Below are 22,799 nucleotides of genomic sequence, written 5' to 3' on the forward strand. Positions count from 1 at the left end.
AATTAGTATAAGTAAATTATAATTTAGCGTGAAATGCCACAATTATTGTTGTGTTCGTGTTAATGTAGGCTCTAGCCAAAGGATGCAAGGGAAAATATAATAATAAAAATAATTCATTCTCACCAGGCGATCAGGATACAATAATGAAGAGGTCAATTGCACCCATTATTAGGCTCCTGACATTTCATCCTCTAATCCAACAAAAATAAACTGATGTAGTTGACATTTCAAATGTGTAACTAGGAGCATGAAATTTCCAAAATTCTTTATCTGAACAGTCAGAGTGCATAATAATGGCTTAAAACTGCCGAACAGGTAAAGATTAACTTTAAGACCATAATACTCTTCAAGTAGGCATTGTCAGAAATAAATGTCCAATCCAAGTTCTCGGTAGGATTTTTAAGGATAATTACTTCAAATTCATGAAAGGACTGAAGTAGCACTGCTAGTTATTTAAAAAAAGATATTTATCAAATTAAAAAATATTTAACTCAAACAGAGAAAAATGAATATTGTGTTTAGGTCATTAAATGTTATTTTGGGCTCAAGTCTTTATTTGACCTCCAGATTTAGATGAGTTTTGCATATTGATGACCATTGGTTTGATTGGAATGCACCCAAGATAACATATGCATTGACTGAGACACATAGAACATCAACTATTCATTGTGATTCCGTTTTTCAATGTTCATCCTCTTTTGCTTTATTACAACACACTTCAGTCATCTGGTCATCATCTTTAGTAATCAGGTTTAGGCATTGCTGAAATCCTTCGCTTGAATTCATTGCTCAGAAAAAGAATGCAGCAGTTAAAGAGGCCTACATCCATAATGAGGGTAACTTACACCCATGATGGGATTACCAGGAAATTGATTGGGATTTAGAAAAACAAATATATGGGACGGGATATAAGGAGGATGGAAGTACAAAGAGATGAAGAGGGACTTGATGGAGAGTAGGTTGCTGGATTGTGTTTTGTTAGGAGTCACAAAATATTTACTTGATAGTTGCGTCCATCCAAAACATGCTCTAACCCGTAGATTGCTTAATAATAAAAAAATTATGTGAACTCTGCCATCACATATCAAACCGACCTTCGGGTTGATTATTGCGTTTATTGTTATATATATATTTTTTTTTCACCATAAACTCAATAATCAACCCAAAGGTCGGTTTGGTATGTGATGGCAGAGTTCACACAGTACTAAGCCTGATGGCATGTGGAACTCAATTTTACACTAAAATTCTAGCAATTTAGTGCAAATTAGTATTTGTGTTATTTTGAAGGCCGTATCATATTAAATAGAAAGGGATAAATTCATATCACAAATTAGACTTGGATATCTCACTTCATACTAATTACTTTACCATAGGTTTCAATGGTTGAGGTTATTATTAAGCATGTGCAAAGGACTCTCAGGTAAGTAACTTCCATGCCTCATATTTGAACATATGCTCTATTCACACAATATGTGTAATATGGTATGCTTTGGAAAAATTGATCTGATTATGAATATTCTAATGAATTATTGTTCACCTTTTTTCATGTACATGTTTTTTTCATTGTAATGGTTGCATATGTGGCTTGTTTTGACTCTTGAATCATGCATGGTTTGAGGTCTTTAAGCATAGTTGTGGTTAGTGAAATCTCTTCTGCACATCAATGTTCAGTCTGATGTTTTGCATTCAAATGGTATTACGTGCTGAGAACATATAGAATGTAAATACATACAGTAAAACCTCTGTCTTGCAAATACTTTAGAGCTGATAACATAGTGAAATAATTTGTAGTTGCCATCCCAGTTCTGGTGTGTCTGGGTCATGCAAATGTAAATACTCAGCCATGGATAGCTTTGAGTGAATATCTTCATTTTAAAAGTTATTTTTCATATAAATTTAACTAGTAACATTATTAGTTTTACTAAAACATCACTTAAAATATAGGAAGTAGATGATAAAGGTAGAATGCATGTCATCACCCTTAAGCAGGTCTAATTTTCTGTGAGAATGTGTTAAAATATTTTCTTCAATAGAAAATTAATACTAACAAAAGAGTCTAAATTGGAAAAGTTTAGATTTAGCCTACATGTAGTTTTTTTTTAATTAGCAGAGATCCTGTGTACATGAGGGTTTCTTCAGGATAAATTATATATTATTATACATGCATAGTGTGAAAATTCTGATTAAGTTGTATAGCTTTGTGATTCATAAAATTACATATTTCCAAAACCATTATATATGAGAAATGACACAGTAATAATGAGAAGAACTTCTAGTTTTTCATGCTGCGTATAGGCAACACTAAACAACAAATTTAGTTTTACTTTGTCCCTACTCTCTTAATTAAATGGGATAATACTTTTGTTTAACTAGGTAGATCAGGATCTGAATCATGATTCCAAATGATCTGTAACATATCATTTCAAGAAACAGGTTTGAATGGTGCATAATAAAAGATCAATTGTAATGTAATTAATTGATTCAAGGATAAATTTAAAATATTTCTTAATTTATATTTATTATCTTGGGTTTCTCTCCCTTGAGATTAACAAAATTCATCTAGCGTACCACCTCCTCAAAAACCAATATTCTATTTCCAAAATTTCCTGATGGAACTATTTGCTATATATATGCTATTTGCTATATGTATAGTGAATAATATATTCATCACTTCTCTCTCCCAGAATTTGAAAAAAAATTCTAGATGACCTTCTAGTAAGTTTGGGTGATATGTTAACCATAAAATTTCTTTATAGTTATCAGCTTTGGGATTTCCAGGGATGTTATTACCTTAACTTTCACAAATCAGAGTTTGCTTATGTAAAATTTGGTTAAATTCCATAACTTGCTTGTGTTTTGATACTTGTACCAGTATTTACTTTTTATGCAAATTCAATTGAAATTAAGGCGCTCCGTTATTTGAAATTGGACTGTTAAGTATCCCAGATATCACACAAGATGTAACAAAACTGTTAAGTATTTTTTTACATGACAATTATGTCACAGCTTTGTATTTCTGTATACTCTGTATTTGTGGAGCATACATATATGTCCACTAATACACATTAAGCTGTATTTAATAATGTAAATTTATTCTATGACTACACCATTTATTAGGAATTACCAAAGCTCACTGTATTTATAGAGCAAGTCCATAGTTGAAATCACATGTGCCACTGTCATAAGTCATGCTTCCTTGAATTGAAGATTCTGAGTAAGTTAGCTAAAAAGGGTAACCCTCACATGGAATCTCCAAGTTCAGAAAAGTATCTTCTATATTTAACCAATGATTCACCCAATTATAAAAAACATATTCCAGATTCACCTTTCTAAAGTTAGGATGGTTAAAATGTACAGATACAGTAAGAACCTTTCAGAAAATAGATTGGAATAAGCAATGAGGTTTTCACAATCAGACTTTGTGGAATAATCACAATATCTATATCATTTTGACAAAAACTGGTGTAAAACTCATAAACCAGTTTTCAGTCGGTCAAATATTGTTGAAAATAGTAGATGAAATACACAATTAATTCATATGTAAATATCCATTATTTGAAGCAAAGAAATAATTTTTAGGCCACCTTTTCTAGCATTCTCAGGGATATTAGGTATAGAGTTAAATTATTATTTGACCCTTGCAGTTTGAGTAAAAGTGATTGAAAGTATTAGTATAATATATCTATGATGGTCATGCAATACTGTTGTATTATATGAAAAATTTTTATTATGCATTACAAACATTACAAATAAATTATTTTTGATGACATCTGTGCTAACTGGGATAATTTTAGCCAATATATTACATCATGCCTCATATCTATAGCCAAGGTATATTCATTGGGATTGGAATCATCAGTTTAAGTTCTCATCAAAGGATGGTAGCTGCCCTATGAGTTATTTTCTTCCCTTCAATATTATTATTCTCACCTTCTTCAATTGTTACCACCCATTATTCATACTTATGCCTCACCCTGCATGTCTTCCCTTCTACAATTCTTTTCAGTATGGTCTTCTGCAAATTCAGCTCCAATTATGGAGTCTCTTTTCTCATTGTAATCTGTGATTTCCTCTCCATGATAGATTTACTCTGAACGGGTGCCAGGTCTTCCTGGGAAACCATAACCGGCACAGGGAAAGGAACTGGCCCCCCTACCCTGATGTGTGAATTCACACGCCGTATAGGGCTTAGTACTGGGTGAACTCTACCATCACCTAATAAACTGACCTTTGGGTTGATTACTGTGTTTATGGTTTTTTTATATTTTTCATATGTTCATGTTATCTTCATTTTCTGTAAAAAACAAAATTACTATTGCCAATGATATCTTCCTTTTCTCTTTATTCATTGCCACCCTGTTAGAAGTGAGTGTAAATCCTTGTATGTTAGCCCATAAATTACTGGTTCAATGCCCACCCAGATGGGTTTTATTCCACTGAAAGCTTTGGTTTTTGTGATTTTCCTTGTTAATACAGTGTATCATGCTAATAATGTCAGGCTGGCTGTTCTTAGATTGTTGCTTAACAAAATAAGAAAAATGATAAAGATGGGTCTATAACCTACTTTAATTTATCCTATGGCACTTCAGTTGTCCGGATTATTCACTATAGCTTAATGGAATTCTATATTCCAAGATCCTGCAGGAGATGCCACAACAGTAGTTTTTAAATTTACACTCTGAAATTGTTGCATTGGAATTCCATATGCTTGTTTTCTTCATTCCTTCTCACTGCCATTAGTTCTCTATTGCTTTTTTTCAAACTCTAAAATTCAAGTAGGAGCTTCATTAGTAGATATTTTTTCTCCTTTAAAATTTACAACACAGTGACTTTTGCTGTGATTATTGCGTTCCAAAATTTATACTCTACCAGGATTAGTCAATTTGGTATCATTAATTGTAATAATTTCTCTAAAAATGGTCCCAGATATCTTTCATGCGCATCTTTTCAACTGTGGTTTTGAAATGGCATGCTTGTAATAGGTATTTTCTGCTGTTCACAACATTTCCCTTCTTTCATTTCCCTAATCCACATCTTTCCTCTGTGAAACTGTCTTAGCTTTATGCAATCATTGAATTTCATTTCAAAGATTACTAAACCTTCTGCTCCTTTTACACGTTTTACAGTAAAATCATTATTAACAGCTTACGCCTTATCATCATCATTTCCTGTTTTAGGCATATGCACTTGTATCCATATATTGCCCATTGATTTAATTTTATCTTCATCATCATAGTTCTCATTTTTGATATCAGTTCTTCTCATTGACATGCACTTCCACAGCATCATTTCAAATCCCACATTCAATATGCACATTATATGTGACTTATCCTTCAGTTGCCAAATCAAAAGTCATCCCATTGGGCCATTCCACTTTCACCACACATTTAGTGTCCATCCATGGGCTGTAACTTCTTACTTGAAGTCTCCTCTTTTTTGCATACCTGAAGACCACATACCTGGTAGATTTTCTTGGTATTAACTCAGCCTTGAGAAATGTTGCAATGTTTCTATTATTCATTTATAGTTTTAATTAAGACCATAAACTCTCTAATTACTCTGCTAATCAAATACTAATTTTAATTGGTCACATTAAAGGTTTTAATTCACTGCTAACCTCTATATCTAGAGGTTGACCCACCATCTTCAATGTTGTAACTACATTCATTGCCTTTAATCTTAGCCCTCTGATATATTGATTACATAATATGCACCTTAATATATGCCTATTTCATGAATATTATGAATTCTATAAATACCTATTTTAAGCCACCATCAAAATTCCCAGACATGCGTTTTCCATATCTTCCTTTGGAAATTACATTAATTAAAACTGCCAAACCACAGTGATCAACCCAAAAGTTGGTTTGTTAGGTAAACATAGAGCTCCCCCAGTGCTCAGCACATCGACATGTGAAATTTACATACAAGGGTATGGGTGCCAATTCATTTCCTTCTGCTGTCTGTGACATAGCATGAGTGAAGCTGAGAGTGGTCAGTATCACCCATAAAAAGTGAACACAAGCCATTTGGTCTGTAGACCAGCATCAATGAATGTTAAAATCAATTTTATTTTCTAAATTTTGCTTGTTAAAGTTTCAAATTAACCCATTTTTAAACTTTTTCCTTTCCTTTTGATTGAATTTATCGATAGTAAGTATTCTCTAATATTAGGTAATGGTCTAGGTAATTGTATCCTATACACATCTCGTTCATAAGCTAACTATTTAATGTTGCTTGAACTATTTTATGCATGGATAAAAATGTGGCTTTTGACAGTAAAATTTGTTATTCCAATCAATTGTCTGAAAGCAATATAGAACCTGCTGCTGTTCCCTGTATTTTTAACTATCCAACAATAACTTATGCCCAACACTTGGTCTTAATTATATTTTTGGAGGTATAGGGTTGGAAAAATGTTTACAAAATGAAATTGGTGTTATGGATTTGCCTCAGATACTTACAACCAGGGTCATCTTAAGGTAACTGGAGACCCTGGTCTATCATCATTTGAGTCCTCTACCATGAGTGCAATGAAGCACATATTACTGTTGTGCACAGTCAGGCCTTTTGTAAAACTAATTGATAGGTGTATATAATCCAGTTCTTCAATCATTTTTGAAAACTATCTCTCCCACTAATATATTTCTCCCATATCATTTATGATGGATAAGAAGGTTGTCCTTTGTCTTTATTTCCATGTTTTAAAATCTATCTTTGCAAAAATGGACCCTTTAAAAGAAAACAAATATATGAGTCTGTAAATAACTTACATATGAAGAAGTGTATTTTGCCATTTAATGGAGAATATACGAGGGTCATCCGGAAAGTAGTACTCGTTCGTGAAATAAAGACACAAAAGTAAATATTAACAAACATAAAAAATTTTATTTGAAAGAGGATACTTTAAACTACTTCTCAACATAATCTCCAAGCAAATTAAGGCATTTGTCATAACGTGTGACAAGTTTCTGTATTCCTGCTGCATAGTCCTTCGCCGCCAGCTCATTGAGATACGCGAGGGACCCATCTTGCACAAATTTTTGCATAATGCAGATGGTGTTTAACAATTTCATGAACAATTGTTCGAGAAACATTGGGAAAATGCTCACAGATGTCATCAATTGTGACGCGCCGATCGTTCCTCACGAATTCGTCAACTGAGCTCACCAGTTGGTCTGTAATGACAGACGGTCTCCCCGAACGCTCATCGTCGTGTGTGTTCCCCCTCCCCATGTTGAAGTTGCGACACCACCGCCGAACAGACGACTCGTCCATTACATTGTCTCCATACACCTCCTTTAATTGGCGATGAATATCACATGGGCGAACGTTTCTTGCATTGAGGAATTTAATCACTGCCCTCACTTCACAACTGGCGGCGTTCTCAATTTTTTTAAACATTGTAAACAATCACAGAAACAACACAGGCAATGCTAGCGCCACGCAACTTGGCTCAGAGAAGGCAGACAAGCCACTGAAGCTATCTGACCTCGTCCAGCGGCTACTCGCGTCGTCAGCACTTCATGCGGCACGAACGGGTACTACTTTCCGGATGACCCTCGTATTAACCACTTGCAAGTTATTGTCTGATCATTGTGCATATTTTGAAAGAAGGAACCTTGGGTCAACATTTGAGGTTTTGTATTGCCCTCTTCTGGGTATGAATGCATGGAATTAATGAGACCTGAGTATTTATTTTGGCAAATTAAGATGATCTTAGGCACCCAATAATCTCTAAATTGTTCATTTTTTGTTTTTCCAATGAAATTTGAAATTTTTCACACAAGAGCTGGTCACATAGATGCTTTTTTACGGCCAGTTACCTATTGTCTGATGCAGCTTAAAGGAATCCATTCAAAGTTCTAAAGAACACATTACAACATTGAGCCTTTTTTGTGTTGCGCTCTTCCTTATTTTGCAACCTTACGCCTACAAATTAAAAAGCAGTTTTGTAAGCATGATATTGTACCTATATGATGGGAGACGTAAGGAAGCATCGAGCACCCCTTAAGTTCATATTCAGAATTGCCTAGATGTGAAGAGTTATCTTGGAACTATAGATGAGTGATACAACAACTGCCAGCCTCTGTGGCAATATGGCAACACGCTCACTTACTTTTCCAGGGTTTGTGGATTGAATTCTTGCCTAGGTGAGTCTTTCTACCTAGAGATTGGGTGTTTGTAAATGTGAAATGGCAATATTACTTCAGGTAGATGTTAAATAAATAAATCAAACAAAAAGCAAATATTGCTATTGCGTTTGCTCATAGCTTTAGTCATGTTAATCATTAGTTGCTTCCTTTATTGATGTTTATTTGATGAAAATAATCCATATAATATAAAACATAATAATATGTAAAGATAAAAATATATAATATATATTAAAAACATATAATAAATATTATAATATATCATAACATAAACACTATGACGTGAGCCCCTCTGACATGGGTCATTAGAGATCCAATCATTATATGTGTAAGAATTGTAATTTATGGATATAACTATACACTAAGACGAATAATAGAGCTAATAAAATGAGTGCATATAGAAGTTTTTTTCAAGATGTGACTGCAAGAGGGACAGTACTCCTTACTGTTTGATATTACTGCCTTGCTTATTTGTGTTCTGTTATACATGTTATTTCATGATGATGGGCAATGACTGGTGTTATGGCTGAATACCAGCATAGACTGCCATATTGGCATGTAATGTGATTGATTAGAATGTGTTGGCTTTGCTTTGCAGAGGTTTTATTGTTATACTTGTGGTTATCATTCTACATGTTCAGTGTGGTACTGTGAATGTTATCTTGCTCTGGAATCTACCGAGGTATGTTCTGAGGCATTTATGGGCTAAAGCAATTGTTGTCAACTACTCTGAAGACATTTTTAGGGCAGTTACTGAAAATATTGTTCAGCAGATTTCTTCAGCATCAATTCATGATGCTAGGAAGTAGTTTCAATAGGATTGTATTCTGTTTCTTCTGGTCATAAGTGTTGCTGTTGATATTCACCTACTGTAGGCAAACCTTAGGCTAATGTGGCACACTGTGATTGTTAATTAAAATTATTTGAAAAAAATATTCTGTCATTGTACAAATGTACAGTCTCAAAATTGGGAAGTGCCTTTATGAAATGCCCAAGAGTGAATGCAAAATAACACAATTTTAAATTAAATCAATGGTGAAGTTTTGAGACATGAACTATTTAGCCAAATTTTCATATAATTCATAGTCATTGTGACAACTATTGATTCACAGGCAATGTGGTTATATTGTGAAGGATGCATTCATGGAGGATTTCATGAAAACTTATTTTTCCATGCAAGGTTTTGCTTAGCAGCACTGATCATTTCAAGATTTGCCCATATTTTTACTCTTTCATAACATTAAATCTCTCTTGGCAGCACCAAGAGAGCCATTGGATGAAATAAGATTTGTTTCAATATGAATTATTACAACTTGATTGTTAAAAGCTTATGGAGAGCCATACAACCACAGGACAAAATAAGCTATGTTTCACAGAAATGAAAAATATTTTGAGTGTAGTGTTGCCATATCAGTGTATTCTATTGTTTCAGACTTCACTTCGTGGAAGTATTTAATATCCATAATAAAAGGAAAGACTTGTACTTTTCCACAGATTTATATATATATAAATCTGTGGAAAAGTATAAGTCTTTCCTTTTAGCGTGGATTGCCATATCAGTTAATCAAAATAGCTTAACCATATCAGTGTTAATTAAAAATTGTTTTCATCATGGGCAATTTTTGATCCTAAATTTGAAATTAATTCCCTTTTTACAAAATGAAATCTAAGATAAAACTCATGATATCACAGACTAAAAAGAGATATAAATGGCATGAGCAAAAAGTTATTATTATCATTTATGACTTGAAGAAGCTGAGTACATAAACAATGAAACAATCATTCAACATCATTGCTTGATCTGAGAGAAGTCCTGGAAGATTGAATCTTGAATAGATTATGAACTGCACACTAGTTAAGGGCCATTCAAGTATTATGGAAGATTAACTAAGCCACTTTTTGATCCCTTGATCCCCATTTATGTCAAAGATTTGCTACTTCCTCCCATCCGATCTTACGTAAATGTTACATTTTTCAATAAATGCTCTTCTGGAACTGAGTATGTTGCATTCTTTATCAGCAAGAGTCCAGGGGCACCATAGCTGATTGAGTTGTGTTCCATCCAAGGGTACTTAACACATAATAGCGTCTTATTCCACATTCCTTCCTCCAACCTTGTATAAATTGATGATCAATTAGAAAGAGAATTTAGTGGACATGATTACAGACTTGGTTGCACCTAGATGCAAAATATAGTGTCAATGAACATACAATAAACAGTTACCCTTATTGCATTTCAGACTAGGGCTTACTGAGAATATAAGAATCATTAAGATTGAAAATATCGTAAATATTCTGAATCAGAACATTATTTTAGAAAAATGCATTATTTATTGTGTATCTGCTCTGGTCCACTGACTCATAGGTCTTTAAGGTTTTATGACCCCTTTTTTTCTCTTATCATCGGCATAGCCACATAAAATTGTGGTTTCAGTGATTATTTTCTTCTTTTTTGAGGTTTGGCCATCTAGGTCCACTGGATGCTCTTAATTTGGACACCAATGGGTCATTTACATCTTCCTCAGTGTTGCCATTTTGAGCATAGTGATTCTCAGTGATTGATATTCAGGTAGCATTTTATTCTGCTTTGTTGCTGCTTCCATAAACACTTCATAAAGTTCACTTTTGCCACTGACAGTTAGTTGATTTAACTTTCCAATGAAACCTACCGAAATAATTTTGTGTATCTTAATGCAGAAATAATTTGAATGTTAGGCATATTGTGATCATCAAATTAATGAGGTTTGCCTGAGTGTCACCCTCACCCTAGCTGTATTACCCACACCCTATCTAAGGATGGAGTCCTGAGGCCAATTTCTCCAAGTTTCAAGTCAGTAATTTGAACATATCAGCGTCTGCTAATGGTTGTAGTAAACAGTGCGGCACTTGTGCTTGGCTACATTGAATAGTGCGTGAATTTTCAACCATAACATTACATTGAAGATTGTTTTCAGAAGACTACTGCCTCTTCCTGAAGCACTGAACTACTTTTGATACTGACTCTATCTACCTAAAAAGGCCTGGCATCATTTATACAGCAATAATAGCCTCATTAGCTTCTCAGGTCAAAGTACAGTGATACATTGGAACAATGGTTTTTTTCACCATGTTTAATACAATTATTTGAAAAAGTTACCTATTCTTTAAAAAGTATTTCAGTAGGTCAGCCCATTTTTCTATGTGCTGCAAGTTGAGCACTTTTATCTTCTCGCCAGTATAAGTTAGATATTCATATCTATTTTCAAACTTCTCTTTCATTCCCCTCTAAAATTCAACTGAGTTCTGCTGGTTCAATTGAGCTTGCTTCTCAGGAGAGCATTTCTTGATCCAAATGCATAGTCTCTGAAAGTTATCTCTTAATTCCTCTGCTCCACACACCCATTTTCCCAATGGAACTATTCAGAGGAAAGTGGTGCCAGTATTTGCAGTATGTTTAATTGATGTGAGCCACCTCCATTGGGCAAGCTCAGAGACAGTGTAGCCAGTGAGTGGCAAAATTGAAGTGTATGAGCATTGTAAGAAATGAGTGTGCTATACTGCAATGTCAGATTCTTTGCCTAATTATCTTTCAAAAAGAGATATGATGCCCTCTCTTGGGCCAAAATCTTTCTTACAATGCCTTAAACCTTTTCTTAAGTAATGCTTGAATGGCCTCTAACCACACCACAAGATATGCCCTTTTAAATGTACAGTTGGTATATTTCTATTTGTTTCATAATTTTGAAACCCAGCCTTGGAAATGGACTGTTCCATAGCTAAAATGGTAGTTTATTACGTTCAAAGAAGTATACACAAATATCTTATAGGTTTTGATTGATTTTTGTAACACATTTATTACCCATTTTATTTGCCCAGATTTAAAAATAAAAACATTTTGAACTTCATTTTTCAAATACTGTTGTTGATGTGTATTGTTTTTGAGTTCACTTTGGCTATTGCTATGAATTCCACCTATTAATTCATTAACCAAAAGATCCTCAACCTGAAATAATTGCTGTTATTATTATCATTGGACACTGCTTACGTGGCGATAGAGAGGAAAGAATTTAAAAATTTTGCTTGAGTATACTCCCAACAAAGGAAGTATACTCTTGCAATTACTATGCAGGAATCCACTTCATATTTTCAGCTACTACATACGCACATATGAAAATAATGTTTTAATATTTTACTATGTTGCATGCTATTTCAGGTATATTGTAACATAAGTATATTCATCTCTTTGTAACAAGTTAAACTTTTATATCAGTCTTTATTTTTCATAAAATACCATTAATTTATGAAAAATTTATCTTCATTTTCTCCCATGCACATTATTTTTAATTTTGGCATAAAAAAATATGCATTGCAATTTTCCTGTAAAGGTTTCATTTGAAAAATATGGTCAAAGTTGGTTGATGGATAGGAGGATTAATGCCTCAAGTATCTTCTTCAGAGATAATCACTTTTTAAGTATACATGTGCTTTTTTTCATTAGCCATGCAAAGGCGTGAAGTAAAATGTCAGTTACCAAATGGCTCCAATGTGGAAACAAACTTATGCAGTGAAAGGAATAAGCCTCCTCAAAGACAAGAATGCTATAATGATAAGTGCAAAGGCACTTGGAAAGTTGGTGAATGGTCAGAGGTTAGTGTACAGTTGTTAAGAAATGTTTGAGGTGTACAGGCTAAAATTTTTGATAAGGACCTAAATATAGAGGTCATTAAATGAAATATGAATATTAAAATCAGTTTCCAAGATACTGCAGGAGATGCCGCAACAGTAACTTTTAATGGAGTCCTCCACTAATATGCATCTCAATGCATCAATTGCAGAGTGTAAAAATCATTTGCCTTGACTGGAATTCAAAATTGAGCAATTCAAGTTTGAACCCCAGTCAAGGCAAATGATTTTTACGCTCTGAAATTGTTGCATTGAAATGAAAATCAATTTTTGACTTTCAATGGAATGGGGTATTTACTGATCCTGGGTGAGTCAGTAAGTATCACACATCAGTGGGACTTGATGTCTGCTATTCTTTAATCTTTGAATGGGAAAAATCAAATTTAAATACTTACATGGTTTGAAGCTGTTAAGCAAATTTTACAGTACAGTGTTTTTTAAGTGTTAGTATAAAATTAGGGTTTTTGATTACTCTACACAAAAATGATGGAGGAAAAGCATTTAATCTTATCACTATTGCACCGTAATAAAGTTTCAACACTACCAGACGCATGATAGAATTTGTAGAATGCACTCTTTGTTTGTGTTATGGATGTATATTGATAGAATAGCTGGTCTTCATAACTTTCAGAAATTTATGTGACATTTTAAGTGTTTGTGTTTTCATGTGGATTGAAAGCAGTTTTTCTATTGGTTTACTTTTCTCATTCACTGATTGTTTCCTAAGCACTACCTTGCTGTTGCATAAACAATGCTTTTTTAGTTTTATCAAATTAATATTTATTCATTTGATTAAATTTAAGATGAAATGATTCACAAGTATAGAGCATGTTCAATTGTTAGTTATAATGAAAATTTGCGGATGTGCATACATTTTTAATAAATTCAACATCTCTGAATTTGTGATCTGTTGAAACATGTATCAACTCCATGTATAGGCGAATTTCTTTTTCATGTGTGGTGTAATATTGGTATTGATTCTTCCACTAATAATGAATGTGAATGGTATTAATGACCATCAAATGTTTTCCTTGCCAATCTTTTTACTTCAGGTATGTGAACTTAAGCTAAATTTTATTAAAGGTTCATTTTCAGCCTGGGGCAAAAATTATTTGGTTCAATTCAAAAAGTCCTACAATATTCCTCAATAATAATAACAAAACAATGTGCAATTATATACATAGGTAATTAAAGAGTGAACGTTAGATTAATGGGCAGGATTTATCGAAGGCCAAAACGGTTTTGTGTGATTTAAGGGTAGTCCTTTGTCAGGAAAGAAGCACTATGAAAGCATTTGCAAGTCAATAATCATATCCATCAATCTTGTTTTGGATGAGAGAGGTATGCTTTGCAATATATCTTTGTGGTAGCTTGCATTGGTGAAGGGTAGCAGACTACTACTTATGTTTTAATAGCAATAAGAAATATTTTTGTGTATAGATTCTATTTTTAACAGCTTATTTCAAGGGAGTAATAGAATATAAACACACATTCACAGGAATAAAATATAAAAATTTAGCTAGTTCATTGTATATTTGAAACACTGAGAAATAATACTTGCCTGACTGCCAGCCAAATTACTTGTAGATAAAAAACCGAATTTTTCATCAAATAAATATAAAATAAATGTCATAACATGAGCTTGTCTATTCATCATTCATTAATGTGAAACCTATATTATTAATGTAAAAAGTTGTAGTTTGCCACAATAGGTACCCCTAATTAGTCTTCCAAAATTAATTTCATATGTTAGTTATTCTGTAACATCAGAAAATAAATGTAAAAATGAGGAATCAGTTTAGAGAAGTGTACCTTCTGCAGAATTACATAATATGAGACTTAAATGTGACAAAAGGATATACGTATATACATACATAATGATTTTCTGATGAAGTATCTATGCTTGGGGCACACCTTCCAGATGATTGATTTTTGGAAAACTTTAGTGGATGTTTCCAGTCATAGCCTGGCAAAAGGAAAGCCTAGAGCTTTATACACGAGTATGTAATAGTTTGGTAGTGAAAACCTCAAGGAACCATTGCCAAAATTAGCAGAATAGTGCATGTGTATTTCTGTAGATCAATTTATCAAATTAACTGTAGTCATTCAGGTTATGCCTGAAATTATTAAGTTTATTTATTGTGTTCACATTTACACAACTGCCCTTGATAAATACCTCTTCTGTGTTTTTGCTGCAGTATCAGAATCACCTCTTGATGTTTCAATAGAAAATTATTAAGTGGAAAAATGTTGATCCATTCATCACTTATTCAATGACCTATCTACCTTTACAAAACTTGGCTGTTATCATTTGTCATTTTGTAGTTTCTCTCTTTGTAGCTGCACTGTAATGTAGGAATTTGTAATTTTGTGCCACATAAGTTCTTCCATTCACTGATTGAACAATATGTTTTGCTTGATGCTCAAAAAATATAAATAATTGGTCATAACAACAAACTTGTTATTAATTATTATTATGGTATCATACCTTTGTATTTGTTTTCTTAAAATGTAATCTTTGTATCTACCTTTAACATATTCCATTTTATGTTGCACTCAAATTACAAGTTATTCAATCAATTTTCATAGTATAAGGTATTACACACACACATGCAATCATACACACACACACATATGTTCCTTACTTCTCTTCCTTGAGAAAGGTGGCTTGTACCACCAAAAATTTGAAAACTAGTGAGTTTCTCCTCTTTTTTGTGTATTTCTGTGTTTGTTCGTCAGTGCTAACTTCGTGTACACATTATATACATTATATCATGTATACATGCATATACATAATATATATATACATACATTTATATAATGGGTACCTTCACATAGAACTGGACTGCATGGGGGTATCTTTGGACATTTTTTGCATTTCTTGTTATCTTTTAATGTACCCACAGATTCACAAACTGTTGTGCACATGGACACATGAGATTCATTGTATTTTAATTGTAAATTACCAACTTTTCATAATGCATTGATGGTGTTTAATGGATGGATTTTACAAGAATACTGAATTCATCAATAATTTTCATAAAAAAATAAATCATCTGCATTCTGCTCAATTGTTCTGTTTGGAAGGACTTCAGGTATTGTCTGGTTGCTTAAGTTCTAATAGGCTCATAAGGTAAGCAATGTACCTATGAAATAATTTGCACATGACCATGTTACCACATTTCAATAATTTCAATAATTAAAGGGAAAAAATATATCTTGAAGAGGAATTTTTTAAAGAAAACAGAATCAAATTGAATCTCAAAAAGAGTATATATTCCAGGTTTGTAATCCTTGAGTATCCAATTCAATAGATAAATTGCAAAAATGTGATTTAGCTCACCTGCAAGAGAAATTTACCTGTTCCTTTCTTTCTGCCCCCTGTGGTTTCTAAGAAAAATCTGGTACTCATTAAACTCACACTGATTAGATTTAACTATGGACATCTTATATCATCAAGCAGAGTTAAAGCCAAGACATTTCTGTCAGTAGCTGAATTCTCTTATCAATTTCCACTGCATGTGACCATCAATGCACATAGGTTCCAACTGTATACTATTAGAATTACCACAAGACTGCATCACATTTTGCAAAACGAAAGCATACCTACCATTATGTGTGCCATATGGCCAGCATAATACATAAAAAATACAATTACAACGCCTTCTAGTTGGGCATATTGGAAAGGAACAGGCTTTGCCTTCAATATCTGAATATGTATCTTAAATAAAAGTTGTAGAACAAAAAAATGACTAATTTACTAATTAAATGGCTCTTAGTGGGCAACCTTCTTCAATCTCACTCTAATTGAAAATTCAAACAATTTTAGACCAGCTATTGCCTTAATTAACATATTGGTAACAGTTTAAACAGTTAACATATACCTGATGACTATTTCCCCATTTGTGACATTCATATATTTTACATGTCTGACTCTAAAGCTTATTTTCTTGTTACCCTTTTCTATTGTGTCAGTGGAATTGCCTGAACATTATCTGCAAAAATGGCATTTGGAGATTGAATTTCAAACCACACACAGATATTCTCATTTGTGAAGGTTGGAATAATATCCTGAAAATAATATCTCCAAATATAACTCCTCCAGGCATTATAAAGATGTTAGTTGCATTCAACCTAGCTTTCACTGTTACATCATTTACTGTCACTCTGCTGTGACTGTTTGTCAAATTAGAGTCATAACATGTTCAAAATCTATATGTTTATAGTCCCTAAATATTTCCATAGTCTTTTCAATGTACTTCATAGTTCTAAGCTCCTGATAAAATCCTGACATTAAGACAGAATTGCCTTAGTTTGCTAAAAGTAAAGATTAGGTCCAATCTAGAACAAGCAGCAATATGCAGCAACTTCCCAAGTATTTTTCTGTTTATTTTAATGCCACGCTGTTCACCTACCTATCCTCCATATGTGGACACTTTTGGGCCTTAGGAGTCAAATATTTCATAGCATCACTCATCTGGAACTCATTCAGGGTATCTTTTACATAGTTCTCTTGGCAAAATATTAGTTTGTACTCCTTAGGTTAATACAAGCTAAATGAGAAACTCATCTCATGTTTTTTTATATTTAACTTGCTGCCAAGCTCTGCTTTGAACACTTTAACTTTATTATTTTCCCTACAAATAATTATTTCATCAACATAGACAGTAATATACATGCCTTTTTTCTGAAAAACTCATAGATCTGATGCACATTGTTCTCATCCATAAGTTCTTCTTTCTATGAGTCATACCTCATCTTGACTCTCTACCTCTAAATATTGTGGCTGAAAAACACTTTTTAAGCTTACTGTTTCAGTAGACAGTAATTAGAAACACACGCACAATCAACCAACCATCTCATTTGCTCAAATAGGGCTAACAGGGTTAACCCTTAAGGATTTCCCGTACCTCATGAGCTGATATAGGTTTTTGAATTCCATTAGGAACAATGGAACTCAAAAACTGAAATTAAATGCATTAAATGAAATAATTCAATGCCTTCACATTCCTGCTTTGTCGGGAATCACCCATTCCTCGATTTTACCCGAGTATCACAACTTGATCACTTCCTGTTCCCTTCTCTTCAGCAGCATAAAATGTATACAGAGTGACCACATGCTAAAACTTTTGTCATCAAAGGATTCAGTCTGTTTTTTCAGATATCATTTCATTCTGGTGATTTCAAAACCATAAAGGGAAAAACCAAGTCATCATCTTTATAAGCTCCTACAGATTCTATAATACATCGGTGCACTAGTAAGTTGGGGGTCATCACTTTTACTTTTCTCTCTAACATAGTGAAAAAACTGAACTGAAGACCATAGCATGTATTTTATAGGCAGTAATTTTTCACTTATAAACTAGATCTTCATCGAAGAACTCACACATTAAATAGTGCAATGAACTACTGAATAATTCATCATGCAATATAAAACAAAAGCATACTGTAATATCCAGTTAACAATATGGTCGACACATTGCATAAAAAAATGTGCTTAAAGTATTTCTCATGAAAAAGGCCTTATATGAAATAAGTTTAAATAATTTTTTGTTGAAAATTGACTTATTTTTCAGATTATTGCCATGAATTCTTTTACAAAAAGTCCCTACTTGGCAAATGTATGTACTTAAGTTTAAAAATGGTTTGGACCAATTAGATACCTGTATGATTGATTTATGTCAATCAATTTGGGCTGCTTTGGGCATGAATAACTCTTTACCACTGTAAATGAGCAAATTGTTTTAGATGTGCTAAAAATGCACACCATTAGCATTTATTTCATATTTGTGAGATTTAAAATGAGGTGCAAGACTACCATTTTTTTTAAATTTTCCCCCGTGTGTTATTTTTCAAATTATTTCACTGAAGTATACAGGGTGCGGTTCTTAAATCCGAAAAAATTTCAATTTAAATTTTCTGCCATCTTGTAGTTCCACTGGAGGTTGCGATTAGCGTTCTTGAAAGCTATGGTAAACAGTCATAACCTCAAAAAGGCCGAGATGTTATGTAAGAGTATGGAGTACAATCAAAGAGTCGCTATTATCGAAGGTGTTCACGCTGAGTGTTATATTTTGACATAGTTCGCTTCTGGTACCCCAGATCAACTGTTTACAATATTGTGGCAAAGTATAATGCTTTGCAGAAGTCTGGGGAAGGTTTCGCTAACCTGGCGAGGGAATCTCATTCAAGGAAAAGTGTACTTGTCCTGATTTAAGCACCGCACCGTGGATGTATTTTACATTTTCTCTATTTCAATGATTTCAATTCATTCCAAAGGACCTAAATGTACCCAATCCTAACCGGTGAGCATAAGATATGTGGTGTTTTGTATCCATAGAGATGTAATGTTTCCAGAAAAAAAAACATAATTTGTTGCTTGAACATTAGTGGTAAAGACCTTTTAGTAGGAGCGTCCATAAGCAACATCTGTTGATGTTGAAATGCACAGCACAAATGTTGAGGTACATCAGTGAATGGGGTCATGTATAATGTCATGAGCATGGTGTACATTTGTTCTTGTTGCTTCCTACTCCCACATGCTCTCCTTGCTGCCCTTCCCTCCTCACCTCTGCCCACTGGCTACTCCATCCTTTGTGCACTTACACCTGCCTGCCCAATTGCTAGTGTGCTGCTCCATGTGAGACTCAAGGGATCAAATATCGAATTCTGCAGTGTGTTTGGTTCGGCACAAAGAAGCCTGCTGGAAATGCATGTCGGGACCAGCCAAGACCTTCCGTCATGAAAGTATGCAAGGGTAGACCGTGCTCACAAAGTAAGTGTTGAGGAATGATTTTATGTGCATTGCATTATTAAATATATCATAGTCTGTAGTGATAAATTGGTGTACTTATTCTTCTACATTGTTAAAATGCAACCATCTGTTTCAAGCAATAATTCAGTAAGCACCATTAGGGATTTTAGCTGCGCTGGTATTGCTCACCTCTTTAGATGTCATTTAACGTACGCTTATAAGGTGCTTGAAAAGCTTGGGTGCAATGCTTTATCTGCTAGTTCATGTCATGTACTTCATTTTGCATCAATAGTGAGTGCCTCATGTATGTTTGCTGTCTCCATTATGAAAAATGTTTAGATTTGCCTTGTTTGTTAATGTTTCCTATTTTTATAGTATGTAATAGCTAAGGTAACATTTTTCAAGCCAAAGAAATATTTGATAACATCAAAGGTATATGTTTATTTCCAGAATTGGATAAATTCATATTCCATCCAAATCTGAATCCTCTTTGAACTGACTTGTGGCAAGTTCAAGACTATGTTAAGAGAACTTTAACTCCGACCTTTTTCTTTGTTTCAGTAGCAGAGTGCAAGGATCACTCAAAATATTGCCAGAATGTCAAAACCATGAACCTTTGCAGAGTTTATCGATACCAGTACCAATGTTGCCATTCTTGCCGCAGTAAAGGGTAAGAAGTGCTTCGGAACTAACGTTAACTTACAAAGAACTTCTCCTATTTATTGATTCCTGGTGCTTTATTTTTGCGAAGAGACTGCTGTTTTCCTATCAAGTATTGCAGGACACAAGAGTGTGTTGTAGGGGGGGTTGAAGCTGCTGTGAGATTGTTCAGTCCCTCAGTTGTGCTTGTCCTCAATGAGACACAGTTTCTCCCAATGCAGGACAGTGTCCACATCCTACATGATCTCAAGAGACCAACTCACCATCACATATAACTATGAAGGTACAGTGCATGGAGTGGCTAATTGTTTTTCAAAAATGGACAAATGGTGCTAGGTAGGGAGTGGGTGAAACTTGTGAAGTGAACATAGTGACCGAGAACATAAGTTTGAAAGGTGACATTTAAAAAAGACACGGAAAAATTGCATTTGAATGTCATATGAATGTTGGGGGTGATACAAAAACACTGAAATGCACTAGCAAATCAAAGCTCAAGTCCTCAATGGAGCTATCACAAGGATTTATTATAATCCATAAAGGCTTTTCTTTGCTAGTAATAAAATTGTGTGTGCTTTTGTTTAGAAATTTGTTAAGTTTTAGCATGTAAATATTAGGCAATAGGTTCTTAATGTACATATTTAAATATTTATGGATTCGACAATTTATTCATGAAGACCATTCATTTTTACAGCCCAGATCTTTTGCTTGGAACGATAAATTTTTTTACTGTTGACTGGCTATAGTGATTGTTTTAAAGTTGTTGTAGCTGTTGAGAGGGTTAAATCCCACATTATTATTGTATCATGAATGTAAATACCTTAAAGGAAGCAGGATATGAAAGGTTACAGTATTCTGTATAATGTGATCCAAAATGAGTACTTAAATACTTGCATCTTTGATGAGATATATTTTCAGTAGGTATTGTAGTGTGGTGTGGGAATTAATATAAATTCAAATACAAATGAATGGATTGGGAGTAATAGCCTGAAAAAATATGAATTATTATACATAAACTTGTACTTATATAATTCCATGCACTCCACCAAACAATTTGTTTTGCCAAAAATGTAAGATAAAATAAAGTATGCATTCTTAATTTAAAATGCTTTTCTGTTTTCAAAAACATTGGCTATAGAACAATTATTGAACTTTTTTTTAGTATCAACAGTTTTCATAAAAATATCTAATCGATTCACTTTCATTTAAGTCTTCTTTTGTTTTTATTCATTACCATTGATATCACCTGCAGGTGCAAACATTTCCTAATGTGGAGAATGAAAGTGTTTTAGATAAGCACCTTTTTTTGAAGTGATCCTGTGGAAAAAAGGTCATTGTAACCTTTTCAATTTTACCGGCACTATCATCTCCAGATTGAAGATCTCTCTGCCCGAGGATTATTTGTAGAAGATGCCATATTTTGCAGCCCAGGAGATCCTGCATTCGGCTCGTTATCTTTTATTTAAGGCAGCCATTCCTCTCCGGTTCGCTTGGAGAACCTTCAAGGCATATTTCACAAACTCACCCTGAATGCATTAGACAATTATTGGGAGGACAAAAATCACTTGATATTTTGAGTAACCACGTCATGGCAAGCCAAGGATCATCTACATCTACTCAATAACCCTCAAGCCGCCACACGGGGGTGTGGCGGGGTGTTAGGACACCACCTGTAATCAAGAAAGAAAAAAAAACCTGCATGCAAAAGCCACAAATTTCTACTATCCACAAACAAGACATGGCATAAATTTATGCAAGAACACTTACACCCCAAACACATGCACTTACAAATATACCTAATATTTCTGCAATGTTTAATTTTGTTCTGACTTGTAAATTCAGTGTTTTTAATATTTCTAAAGTGACCGGGTTCTAACTATTATGCTTCCTGATTGTTCGGGGAAAGAATGAGTATTTGTATCTATCTGTACTGGAATCTATCTCCCCTATTTTATCTTTGTGGTCTGATCCACCTAAGTAGTGTGGGGCCATTATAATTCCTTCAGTGTCATAGTTAAACTCGTTTGTTCTGAACCTTTCTAAAAGTCTAAGTCTCGCTTGTTCTCTTCGTACTTCAAGTGGCTCCCAGCCTAAACCCCCAAGAGGCCTGTTACACTTATATTTCATATCATAACAATTTTTAATGAACTTGGTGCATGTTCTGTGGACATAATCTAATTTTTTGCCAAATTTTCTCCCAAGGACCCCAAATACTTGCGGCATATTCCAAATGAGGTGTAAGAGCGAAATAGCACCTCTCTTTAATTTTCCATTTCATTCCCCCACCACCCGTTTATTGAAGCCAAGTTTCTTCAAGGAGAATCCACATATTGTCCTGATATGTGCTCTCCATGAAAGGTGTGGTGTTAGAACTACCCCCAAATATTTTACTTGATTGGCCGTAGTCAGTACTGAACCCTTTATTTTGTAGTTTATGTTCCGTTCACCACTTCCTTTGCTCCAAAATTTCAAAACTGCGCATTTATCTTATTAAGCATTTCTTACATCAATCCAACCAAAATATATATATATATATATATATATATATATATATATATATATATATATATATA

General features: G+C 33.8%; 1 protein-coding gene across 8 annotated transcripts in view; it reads left to right on the forward strand.

Annotated features, from left to right (window-relative positions):
• LOC139695924 (protein madd-4-like) overlaps positions 1-21,306 on the forward strand; it is a 108,130-nt gene extending 86,824 nt beyond the window's left edge. For 4 of the 8 annotated variants that reach the window (XM_071594599.1, XM_071594601.1, XM_071594602.1 and 1 more), the window contains 3 exons: positions 12,631-12,779; positions 19,443-19,590; positions 20,131-21,306. In XM_071594599.1, the coding sequence (XP_071450700.1) occupies positions 12,631-12,779; positions 19,443-19,590; positions 20,131-20,243 (410 nt within the window). In that variant the 3' untranslated portion in view covers positions 20,244-21,306. The remainder of the gene's footprint in view (positions 1-12,630; positions 12,780-19,442; positions 19,591-20,130) is intronic. The other 4 variants (XM_071594598.1, XM_071594603.1, XM_071594604.1 and 1 more) reach the window with 4 other exon arrangements.
• Positions 21,307-22,799: the final 1,493 nt, after the last annotated feature.

The sequence above is a fragment of the Hetaerina americana genome, unplaced genomic scaffold (assembly GCF_022747635.1).
Source record: "Hetaerina americana unplaced genomic scaffold, ioHetAmer1.1.p SCAF_1, whole genome shotgun sequence".
NCBI lineage: Eukaryota > Metazoa > Arthropoda > Insecta > Odonata > Calopterygidae > Hetaerina > Hetaerina americana.